Below are 12,844 nucleotides of genomic sequence, written 5' to 3' on the forward strand. Positions count from 1 at the left end.
TGCACAGTCCCTTAGAGGTGACCTGACCAGACGCACTGTGACCTCTGTGCCCCCCGGTATTTTCCTGTTATTCTGACCCGGGCCAGTCTCGCTCTCTACTGGGCCTTCAGGGGAGGCACTGAAAGGCCCGGCCCTGACTACGTTCTTCTTCACAGGCCAAAACTATTTATGTGGGGTGACATAGAGGAATTTACTTCCAACAAATCCCTGTTCTTTTAAACTTCTGCTTGTTATCATTAACCCTTAGTCCTAAACCTCATAAAGCACTAGCGTTTTAGGCACAAGCACTTGTAAATAAGGGGTGCCTCCCTCTTCATGTCAGAGGCATATCAGAACGGATGCTCTATAAAGATTGCAAAATTAACAATTATTATAGAATTGTGTTTCATGTTGAGAGTAGGATACAATAAACCACTTAGATATGAACCAGAATATATCACATACCTTTACAACAACAAATATATTACTTGGCCCATCCTGTAATGGGTTTCTTTAACCTAATCCTATAGACAGGCACTTGCGAGGAACAGGAGGCCTGTTCTTAATTATGTTTGGGGTGAACAGTTTTAGTCAACGGCTCCCACAGGACATTCGTCTAGTTTCCATATTATCTTTAGGTTTGCTCAAAAACATGTGTTTGAGGTTTTCTAAGAAAAGCTGATGATGAACCCACATTCACACCTGAGTGAAAATGAGTGAGGTGTATAACAACTAAGTGTGCTAATGTAATGGTGTGGCAGACTATTTCTATCTGCTTAAATGCACTGTTTTAATGATTAAATTACAGCAGAACATGCTTACATAACAAAAGCACAGTTCCAGCTGTTTTTCAGTGTGTGTAGTAACAATCTTCACAGATAATGGTGGAAGGTAGAATCTATAAAAGTCTGTTTAAAGCTCTTGGCACACGCAGGGCTTAAGCCATATAGCTTTTGAACTGTTTACAAGGCTCCAAGAGTCTAAACAGCAGAAAAGATGAACTGATGTCAGAATAAAAGATGTTTCTTTGCCAAGGCCCAGGATGAAGCTGCAGCTGCTTCATTTACAGACCTTTTTCATATCAAAACACTGGGAAATGGAGGTGTATGTCATTCCATTAGAGGAAAATGAACTGTGTCTATAAGTTATGGGTTCACCCTTTCAAAGTACAGGAACACTTTGATTTTGCTTATCATGGGTAGGAAAACAAAAGCAGTTAGTTATCCAAGTATTTTACATTTATGTTGTCAATGTACATTATTTATCAGTCTAGCATCTTCCTTCAGATGCAACACATCATCCATGTGAAAAAAAGAGATTTTTCACATATTTTTGGGTTGTTTATTCTAAGAATAAATCAAGACTTCTTAAGAGCAAAAATGAAAACAAGACTTTTTTTCATGGGTTTTGGTCACAGATACATCCGTCAAAAAAAATACTTTCAAGCCCTTTTACAAGAGCTTTCTACTTGAATCTGACCCAGCTTTTGTGCTATTCTCTTGATCTTGAGACATCTTCTTGATCCAATTCTCATAAAAATCTTACTGTTGAGTTGGTCACTGATATTTGTCAACCCTATTTAACGTTGTGCAACACTACAAATAAAGTTGTACCACATACCTTGTTTTTTCCTTTAACCAGCTGAGGCTTAACATTTATGCTCTTGATCCAGTTGTGGGAGTAATTTCTCCTGTCATCAATGTTGACCAGGAGTGTCTTGGTATAATCAATGCAACTGCAGGACATAACAAATGTTATAAGACGATCTAGTCATGCAGTCCATATATAAAGAGACAAATGCAGATGTATCAGACCTTAAACAATACAACACAGAAGAAAAAAAGACTCATTTTGTTTACACTGGCAATTCTGATGTTACGTTCATACATATCCTGCAGACATCACACGATTATAAAGTACATTGTGCTATCCTACTTTAATAACCCGGATTTGAAAAGCTGAGGATAGTTTAAAAGGCCACTGAGACTGATGTGGGCTGGGTTCAGGTTGTCTCGGTTATAAAAACCAAGAGAAAGCATTAATTTGACCACCACCCCCAAACCCTTCACCGCCCGTGGTGGGGAACAATCAGCCTGATGAGAGGAGAGGCAGAGGAGGAAACAGCAACAGCGACAGGAAGGGTGTGCTATGCGTCACCTCGTACAGGAACTCCCCCCCCACACATGTTCTGGACAGAGGAGATAAGGTTGATCCTAAGACCTTGGCGGGGACGGCTGATAACTTCAGCTGATAACTTCTCAACCTGGTGGTAAAGACACCCCCATATTTCTGCCCCCTCCACTATCAGCCTCATTCCACATCCAACATCGTAAGATTCCCTCACCTCTAAACTCTCCCCACTCTCTGCGTGTCACCCTCCAAACTCCCAAAGATTTAGATGAGATATGATCTTGATGGGCTACACGCTGGATTTACATTGACAGGTACTTTACAGGGTCAGGGCTGGACAAAACAAACATTTTGCACAATTGGCCTCCCACCAGGCTGTGTTCCTTTGTCTCATTAGCTGCATGCCACTGTTCATAGTGCCAGACCTGATTATCTTTAGGGCCAGGCAGAAAGAGTGGCTTTGCCTTAACAATCAGCTCTAATTTATCATAAATCTGCCAAGTACAAGTGGGCTTTAGAGATCATTTAATAACTCAAACAATACAGACACTGGTGGATTAACACCATTGAGTATGCAACATAGTGGTGTCTCTTTCTTGTGCAGTGGTCCATAATGTTGTTTTTGGTAATGGTGTTTCGGCCTGATAACCCAAGGCTAATGACCCATTGTTTTCCTGATCTTACGTCTCGCAGGTCTCCTGCTGCCATTGAAAAACCAGGATCTCTGGGAATGTTCATTTTGTTTGTGGGTTCACTACCAGGCCGGTATGCATGCACGGTCACTCATACACTCTGTTCTCAGTTCTGTTTGGGTGTTTAACAGCTCTGGGAATCTGAGATTACATCTCCCCTGAGTTTCTCCTTCAGCCGATACAGCCACTGACCACAAGCGAGAGGGCAGCTCCGGAGGGCTGGTTTCTTTGATTAATGTGTCGTATTCTGGGCAATTCAGTCAATGTAGATCTGTTTGACCCGGGCTGGTCTGGTGGGTCTGGACCCTACACGTTAAGTGATGCTGTTTTCCTGTGCATTTGTGAATACAACTCCAGCATGTGGTGATACTTAAGTTGATGTCCTCCAACACAGCTGTGCAATTTGTGCAAATGTTGTGCAATATATTTACAGCAGTAGACACAGTTACATGATGTACCATCTTTGTTCAGCCGTACAGATAATAAACATACAAACTGTGTTTTCTGGAGCAAGATCAACTTCAGTGGTTAATAGTGAATCACTGAATTAATATACTGTAAACTGCAAGCTAAATCTCAACCTACAGTATACCTGTAATTGAGTAAAACACCACACTCAATACAGGAGGAGCACTATGTGGTAGCTAGTGGCATGTAATCCATTTTGAATCTGATATGTTGGGTATTTATAGACATCATGGGAATCTTTCCTTTTGATGTGTTTTTAATTCTTTAAGATTGGAGGAAGTTTACAGAAAATCAAGTTTAAACATTTACATTTTTGTGAATATAGCAAGATGCGGACTCACTCTATAAACGCAGGGTCTGAGTGACACGGTTGCCAGAACCAAGTGATGCTTGGTAAGGGTATCCCATAAGCAGTGCAGGTTAGCTGATGCTGTGTGCCTAACATGTAGGGCTGCACGTCCACTGTGGCAAGCTCTGCCTCAGAAATAGTTGGTTTCACTGTGAGAGAGAAGTGCACATGAACACACATAAGTACACCTACACACAAACACAAAAACACAGGGAGAGCGAGATAAAGAGAGAGCGACAACAGGTTAGATCAAGCATCCGCCACCCCAGCCCACTGTGGAATCTCATAATGTCTTTATAATAAGGGCCGACAGTTATGATGGATAGCAATGAACCTTGTGTAGAAGAAGAATGACAGGATGATTGGATAGCCCGGGGCTGTAGGTCAAAGAGTGACCCCACAGTGGCCCATGCCCATCAGTGTATCAACCATCAACAACAGACGGAGATCCTTGTGCCGGTGCACATCACTTAGCCATTCTTTCCATGTGGAAGAGCTGACATAGTCAGGCTACACAGTGACATAGCGAGGCAAACCACTAAACCTGCATCGCACCACGCACACTCCATCACGTAGGACACATTCTTAATCTGGAGCACTGACAGCGCTGAAAAACTGATGAAATAGTTCCCTAATTGATAACAGGAATCTCTTTTCCCTGTTTGTTTTCTTTTGTCATTCCAAGTGTTGTGAAGCAGGAAAGTTAAGGATAATAAAAAAAGTTTAAACAAGCCGCAGGGGGCTGGTTTGACACTTTTTGGCAAACTATTGGGATGTTTATTTTTAAAGAATAAAATGAATATAGATTTGATAAACTTGAAGTAGCTGAGGCACACTTCTCTGTTCTCTAGAGTAGACAGATTTCATCCAAGTTTCCACATGCTAAAATATTTATAACCTCTATTGTTATCAGGAGTATTCAGTTAAAACCATCAATTACATGCTCAGTCCTTGTTTTCCTCAAGCTGTATACATATTGTATGAAACATGTTTTTTATATGAGCTGCACTGTATATACACATGGTCAGGATGCAAATGAATGCTGGGGAAGAGGGGGGTCTGGAGCGGCTGGAATCTGCGTGCAGAATAGAGCCCGGGCCATTTACACACTGCGCCAAGCACCCCCAAAAGAGCCCCAATAATCAACAACAGCTGCTCCTGCTACGTCAATCCAGCCCTGGAATCAACAAGCCCCCAAATTCCTCTCATACTGGAGTTGCTACCTGCCGTCCAGTGAACCGCACTGAAAGCAGCTCCAGTGCTGGGGCAGCCGAGGCACCGCTTCATTTCCTTAGGATCAGCCGTCATTATCAGGTTTATGGCAACAGCTTACCGTTGACTACCAGGGTGTAGCTCAGATTCCTGTACAAGCCTCTCACTTGGTTGCCCAGGCTTATGGTGAAGACCCCAGCATGCTTCTGCTGCACATCAATGATGATCAAGTTGTAACCAGACATCTTGTAACAGGTGGAATTATTGTTGATAGGGACCCCATCCTTATACCTACAAATTAGAAGCATTGAAAGGTAAGAGTCAATGAAAGAAGTGAATGAAAAGTTGACTTAACAAAGTGTTCGTTCACTCACTACATAAACGTCAGTTTCTATTGGGACTGTAACTGTAATTACTTACCATGCTACCATGTCGGGTGATGGCAGAGCGTTGACCTTGGGGTCAAACACAAGCTTCTTTTTACCTTCTTTAACAGTCACCTTACTAGGCCGATCATGCTTATAGGAGACATTGAGAAATGGATGCTCTGGAACAAAAGGATGAATGACTGACATTAGAATCCTTTAAAAAGCAAAGTTACCATCATATCATTGTAGAATCACCACAGTGATCATTATTTAGAAGTTGAACTGTGTGTGACAGTTTTTTTTTGTTATGCTTTGTAATACACTTCGTAGCGCATGGAAGTTCTCAGCTGATTTTTAATGAATCCAAAGCATAATCACCAAAGACAAGGACTCTTGCTGAGATGTTCTTGTGTTTCGTGGGTTCAATCTCAGCGTTGCAGCGGTACACCCCCTTATCCTCCATGGTAATGTTCGGCAAAATTAAAGCCTTGCTCATCACAAGAACCTGAGCAGGGCGGACTGGTGTCTTCTTCGTATAGTGTTGATTTTCCTGAAGACAAAAGACGAACTCTAAACTCTACTGCTACAACCTGCGAGGGTGCCTTTGACACATAGCACTACGATGTCTAAAGTAAATCCTTGACTTACACTCTTCTTTGGAAAATCCCATGTGAAGTTGATTCTTCCACCGTAGGTTGTCTCACCCGTACAGTTGAGCACGAGGGTGTCTCCAACCAACACTCTGACACGCTCTGGGCTGATCTTCACGTTATTAAGAACAAGAGCTGCAAAAATGGTGTCAAATATAAGAAGACTGTGAAATGCTCAAGAAATCAACACACATTTATATTTTCATTGTGCAAGAAGGCTAGAAAGACACACACTCACTCGTTCTTATAGGGATGTACATTGACTTGAACTCATGACCGTTGACAATGGTTTTACAGGTGAGCATGCTATACTCAGTGTTGGGATCGTAAGGAATCTTGAATCCAACCTTCGGATCCCAGACCATTTCCTTAATGACCTTCTCTGGTAAAGGTTGGTGCTGCAATCAAGAGAAAATAGCAGAGGTTTGTCTGTAGCCTATATATAAGTTTACATTTGTGATGTTCGTTAAAGAACACTGAGCCAGACAGACTGAAGTGTAATGAGCTCAACTTCATTCAACATGTAACTTGTGCTCGACTGGCCTCAGCTGGGGGCAGACGTCTGTTAGAGTGAAGATCTAATTAGTTTTTATTGTTTTGTGGAGTGTAACCTTTGTAATCATTTATGCAATGGAGCACAAAACAGTGTTGACTTGGAAAAAGGATGTACGTGCCTGCTGCTGTTTGTTCTCAGGACAGAAGTTAGACTGGGAGAGGAGGCAAAGGAAGGGAAGGAAGGAAAAGGAGCAGAAAGGAGGAGTGCCATAGATTTACATACAGCAGGAAGGTCACACAACCACGATCTGTGTCCTCTGAGTCAGATGTGTCTGTCCACGGCAGCAAGTGTCATATAATCATTATATGTCAGTGGCAAGAAGTGCACACTTTCTGGTTGGCATGGTAACTTTGTCAAGACGGTTTTCATTCTGTCTGGTGACCACAACCAGGTTCTTACAAAAGAAAGATACAAATCCCAGTGAAACCACATCACTGAGGGAGCGCTCCTCCACCGACAACTTTAGCTGCTTTCTTCTATCAAATGTCCCAATCATGATACATTGCCTGTTGTTTCCTCTGACTGCACACAGTGTGTACTCTTTTTACTCGACTGGATTTCCTGATGTTTGTAAGAGAAGGGGGGCTAAATTTAGTCTGGTGGGGGGGGGTCTATTTTGAGAAAAACACTCTTGGAACACCTTCCTGCTCCTACAGGAAGCAGACAGAAGGACAAACAACATTGCCCCTGAGACACTGTCTCAGACAAGACACTGTCCCTGGTCTGTTTCTTTCTGCTCAAGTGATTTAACACAACAAGGGTGTGAGAACCAGCAAGATGCCTGAAGCACAGTGTGCCAAAGACGGCAAGGATACGATAAGGATACCCTGCTGTGGTATTAATAGCAATCTGGCTTTCTGAGATGATGTACTGTGTGATTTACTTCTAAATCCATGTACTATAATACTATATCCAGCCCAATCATGAGCAGAAGGTGTAAAGTGCTTGTCTTTGAGAAAACTTACCCCTGTGAGTGTAACAACAGCATCAGGAGAGGACGTCCGGCAGGGAACCACCAGGCTGGTCTCATGTCTGTAGATGCCCAAGATTTTATATGTCTGATGATGGGGCTCCACAAATGGTTGCTCGGGATCTGAAAGATTTAAAAAAAAAACCTCAAATTAAGTGAAATGCAAAATACAGAAATCACATTTCAAAGCAGATGTGGCCACTTCCATTTTGTCTTTTGGGATAACCAGCTGTTCTGAACGCTAGAGCTGAGTTTAAGTGTGTAATTGAATCAGTGTAATGCCAGGGCATCCAACACAGAGAACATATCTCGGATCAGTTATTCTAACCGAATAAGGCAGCAGAGTAATGTGAGTAATCAGGCTAGTGGTGTGTTCCTACTGGGCAGCCAGGCATCACACGGCCGCTGTGGGAAATTTTATGACCACACAAATAGTTTGCAATTGGTGTGAGGTCAAGCAGTAGTGGTGTGATAAAGGAACCATTATTTGAAAAGTAAGCATGGAAAATTATGTAATAAACAGTTGAAGGGCTTTGAAAAGAAAGCGTTGGACTAAACACGGCCTGGGAACCACATTCACAGGGAGGGACCAAAGTGCATCCAGCATGTAGTTCAGCCATTGTCCACAGCTATTTCACATCCCTTAGACCAATATCTTATGATTTTATCTTTAGTTAATGTGTTTATATGTATTATAATACATGTCAAAAAGCACTCACATTTAGCTAATATGGGCTAAGGTTGAGTTGACACTAAAAATCGTCTCTCCTTATGTGAACTAGCACAATCCCGAATCTGTAACTGTAACTGGTGCCATGTGACCCTTTAGCGGAGACTTCTGACAACAGTAGCTGGAGCAGGAAATGACTAAGACTTCCCGTGTAATCACACGCACCCTTCCACCTCAAGAAGAGACCATGGTAGCAAAGAAACCACCTCCCCTCTCTGTCTCTCTCTCTATTTATTCATATTTTGTGGCTTACTTCTTTTTTTTACTCTTGTATCTTGCGGGAAATATTAGATTAATCATTATTTATCGTAATATGTCCATTATGAGCCACTGTTTGGCTGCCTATGGCGTCAGCAGATGACAATCACCCTGTAAAAACCAGGATTCTTGACTTTCATAAAAACAAATCTTAAATCTTAGAGAAAGGAAAAACAACTCAATAAAAGAAAAAGCCCTCTCATCTGGGATTTAGTTTATAGGTTCACTTTTTCTTATTCTAAAAAATGACGTACATTCTTCACTGTCAGTATCATAAATCTATCAGAGGCTGCACATGTTTCTTTTATGTTCTCATATTCCCACTGGTTCATTTACTGCATTTGATAAAAAACACAGATATCTGAAGTGGTCAAAGCACTTTGCAGGTCTCACCTGTGACGTAGATGTAGATGGAGCTGATGTGTTCCAAAGCATTCTTGGAGTATTTACAGCTGTAGCTTCCTGTGTCATTGACAATTAAGCTTAATACTGTCAGTTTGCTGCAGTGTGAGTGAGAGTGATGTCGGGAATCACACTGCTCCACCTTCACGCCCTCTGATGAGTTCGATCGACTGGGATCACCAAGTGTCCAGTGCAGCAGCCCATGACCTCTGACAGAAGACAGAGAGGGACAATATTAGATGAACACATCGTTTGATGACTGAGGCTACTTTGTGTAGAACTGTGTGTAGAACATTTAAAACAATATGTATTATCAAATATGTGATTTTTCTTTCTAATTTGATCTGTTCTCTAGAAAAAAAGAATTGGATACAAAATTCTGATTCAATTCGAGAAAAAAAGTGTCATAGCTGGCAACTCACAAGCTTTTAATGGACGCAGCAGCTGTTCACCCCTTGGAACTTTCTGACTTGAAGTTCATTTTCAGTTTATTTTGAGTTAATCTCAAGTCATCCAGTTACTTCAACTTTCACATGGGAACATGCTTCTTCTGAACGATGTGCTCAGCTGACATTCTTTCCACACAGCATCCATTTTCAAACTCTCAATAAAGAGATCCCAGGGGAACATCAAGCATGTCTTGCATACCATTGCCTTTGCCTGCAGAATTTTGGGTCAAGCAACCTCCAGCTCTCGTCCAGTGACAGAAAACAAGACGGTACGGTATGGGCCAGGCCTCATAGCATACGGCCTTCTAGGGAAGCATTACATTAGACACGAGTTCCTGAACATTCCTTGCGGGCCTACAAAATGAAGCAAGGCTCTCTAAATTCTTAACAAATGTGAAGGCAGCACACTTTGGTCCCACCATCCCTAAAGGAAATTGCAACAGGCTGATAAATGTGGTCCACCACTTGTTCCTGTCAAGGCTTGACCCAGCATCTTTGTAGTCTGAAAGTGTCCTGAGGCCCAGGCATGTGCCGTTTACTTTAAGCTATTGAATAAATACCCCAAATACAAGTAAAAGTCTCTCATTGAAAATATTAGGTTACGGTAAGTAAAAGTAACAAACAAGATGTGCTTAAATCTGCGTGTTGTGGTGTTGTTTCCGAGCACCGGTGCCCTTTAAGAAAACCTCCCATTTTACTGACAGTCTACCCCGCACAGTCCTGGTTCTGGTTCTCCCGTGCCTCACTACAGTGGGCCCAGCAATACGACCTAGGTCTCCAGCATCATGGTGTTGGCTCTCAGTGGGATATCGAAAGAGAAGCAAAGCAAAGCTTGGCTTCTAGGAGGAGGAGACGCTGCTGCCAGCCGCTGAGCTCTCTCCCCCTCGCCAGATCATTTAACTGCAGGTTGAAGGTGGCAGCGAAGGCAGATCTGGGCTGGTTGCTGCTGGATGCCCAGCTGGAGTCAGAGCTGAAGGAGTTTCTGGTGGACCTGCATGATTTCTTCTGATTTTGCACGGAATCCAATATCATGGTACCGATGACAAGTAATAAGAATAACTTAAAGTAAACTCCTTCCTGCTGATGTTCTTGTTTACTTATGTAGGTCATATAGAGTCCCCAGTATTAAATGGAGACTATTTCATAACAAGTTCAAAGCTCCACACAGTAACTTTAAAGTAAAAAACATAAAAATAAAATTTTTTTTTTTTACCATGACATAAAATCGGATCAGATTTCTCTTACTAATGTATTGACATGTAAGGAGCATGTTATTGTTGCAGCTGGTTGAGGTCGAGCTCATTCTAATATCGCATATATTGTTGGGTAGCTTAATCTGCGATTATTAAATGATATTAGCTAAATATGACATTGATCAGATTAAATTTAAACTGAATGTAAGGTTTGTATTTAAATGTCATTTTGCTTTACTTGGCATTGACCCAAACAGGTGTGTTGCATACCTGCATATTAGGTTCAACGAATCGTCCTTGGGTCGAATGAGAGGATTGTCAGAGGGCAGAATCTTAGGCGAGTGCTCTGTCTCCAAATATCCTGTTGAACAAACACACATAGACCACAATTAGTGAGAAAGGTCTTTAAATCTGCTCATTCAAAGTCTCTCACACTCAACAACTGAACACTTTGGAGGAAATCCCCCATGAATCCCTTCAGCGCTGTGCATGTGGGTTCACTTTGTGCCGACATGCTCCTGCCTCTCATGCAAGTGATGGGCCGCTGTGAGAACAATGAGGGTGTTTCCGGTGCTGGGAGGTCGAGTTGTATGATGAATACTGGTCTGGGATGAGCAGTAAAAAAGAAAGGTGGAATAGAGGGAGGGAGGGGACGATACCAGGAGCATGTTAGACCTTGTTTAGTGTGTTTTCATGCATTTCCTCGAAATAACTACTTTACCTCCTTTCCTCTCTTTTAGGAACAAGCACTTTTTTCATTGACCATCAACCTCGCACTCTAAGTGCTATTACTGTATGACATTGTCACGGGGGAAAGCAGAGGTCGAGATGTTTGAATCAAAGGATGTCTGTAGCCAGCTGTAACTGTTGAGAGGTCCCTATCAACAGTTATCAACACTGGAAACACTGATTCTCACTGCTGTCCAGGAGCTGTTACAGTCCCAGATGTGATTTCCTTCTTTTCACTGATTCCCTGAACAGCTTGTCATTATGGTCAGAAAACAAGTGTATTAAGTCTTCAGGGAAACCTTTATTTGTAGCCAGAATCATGAAAGACAATGGAGTTACACAACAGCTTACTGACATGCTGACACACGATGGATACATGTATATGCACACACACATTAAAAACCCCACATATTCACAAGTACACCTGCATTTACACAGAAAAACACTGAAACACACACGCTGCTACTGCTAGTATATTTGTGTGTTATTCAAAACAGCTGCTGAGCTTATGATGGTGGTGTTGGCATTCGCACTCAATATTGACTTCCTCACAAAATATTAGCACATCATTGTTTTATTGTCCAAGGTTACGCAGAGGGGAAGGGATGTGGCTCATGCTCTTTCATGCTTTGATAAACGCTCTGTTCATATTATATTAATAAAACTCAAACTTTCTGAGTTTAAGAAACGATCCCAGAATTTACAAATAACAAGTTAATAACTATCTGTTGTTGATTTCTCCTGAAAGGTCCCACACATTTCCTTGAGAAGGTTCTAGTTTGTGTTTTCTGACCTCACACTGGTAGCGAATCATATCATTTAATAATTTCCTGGAAACTGAATTTGATCCCCGGGACCTGATAAAAACAATTGGCATTTCTGATGTACAAAAGCAACCAATGTAAGAAGGTTGACACCTGCTTGACCACATAACACCAACAACATCTTCCTGACCTTGAATTGCACTGAAGCTCATCTCTTAAAACTTGACAATTTCCCCCTCTTCTCCTCAGTAACACACTGCAGATGGATGAATCAGCAGGGGCCCCCAGCAGCCCAATGCAAGAGAAAAAAAACATCCCGCGGTCGTCTCTCAACACCCACACCGTCAAAACTCCCACCTGCCCCACTGCCTGACCAAAGCTGACCGCAGCAAGCGTCCAGACACCCCTAACCCCCCATAACAGCTGTGTGCCGCATTCCTCAAGCAGAGAGACTGAAAAATGCCAGAAATTGTGCTTACTGTGTTGGTTCAAAGAGCCCTGAAGCTGGTTCTCATTAAGAGGGAAAGAGGACAGGCATGGAACAGAAAAACATGAGAGCGGGGGAGAGAGAGAGAGAGAGAGAGAGAGAGAGAGGCTGTGACTTCTGGTTCTGTTTCAACTGATGGAGTTTTGAGCCATACAACATCAAACTGATTATTGTCCCAGGGCCAAGTTTACTAACATTAGACCACGATCACATTTGATTGTCCTTGTTCCAACTTGGCATTGATGACGGGAAGTGGCACAGGACACAGAGTTTTGAAAAAATGTGTAGTAGGTTCACAGAAAATAAATACAAAAGATTCAAACATTGTTGGATTCCAGGATCGACTCGACACTGTTTGAGGTCCAGAAAATTCCTTTTTTATCTTTAGTCTCACACAGCAGCCAGACAATGAAAACACATTCAACAAATGTAAGCCAGAGGTTCAGCAGTGCAGCTGA

The 12,844-nt window shown here is 42.2% G+C and overlaps 1 protein-coding gene across 1 annotated transcript in view; it reads right to left on the minus strand.

Annotated features, from left to right (window-relative positions):
* Positions 1 to 12,844, minus strand: part of kdrl (kinase insert domain receptor like) — a 42,873-nt gene that overhangs the window by 25,470 nt on the left and 4,559 nt on the right. The window contains exons 2-11 of the mRNA XM_056439230.1: positions 10,677 to 10,767; positions 8,756 to 8,973; positions 7,370 to 7,497; positions 6,087 to 6,246; positions 5,847 to 5,983; positions 5,577 to 5,748; positions 5,251 to 5,377; positions 4,952 to 5,121; positions 3,611 to 3,767; positions 1,600 to 1,714 (exon numbers count right to left, since the gene is read on the minus strand). Of these exons, the coding sequence (XP_056295205.1) occupies positions 1,600 to 1,714; positions 3,611 to 3,767; positions 4,952 to 5,121; positions 5,251 to 5,377; positions 5,577 to 5,748; positions 5,847 to 5,983; positions 6,087 to 6,246; positions 7,370 to 7,497; positions 8,756 to 8,973; positions 10,677 to 10,767 (1,475 nt within the window). The remainder of the gene's footprint in view (positions 1 to 1,599; positions 1,715 to 3,610; positions 3,768 to 4,951; positions 5,122 to 5,250; positions 5,378 to 5,576; positions 5,749 to 5,846; positions 5,984 to 6,086; positions 6,247 to 7,369; positions 7,498 to 8,755; positions 8,974 to 10,676; positions 10,768 to 12,844) is intronic.

Source organism: Pseudoliparis swirei, chromosome 19 (genome assembly GCF_029220125.1).
Source record: "Pseudoliparis swirei isolate HS2019 ecotype Mariana Trench chromosome 19, NWPU_hadal_v1, whole genome shotgun sequence".
Taxonomy (NCBI): Eukaryota; Metazoa; Chordata; class Actinopteri; order Perciformes; family Liparidae; genus Pseudoliparis; species Pseudoliparis swirei.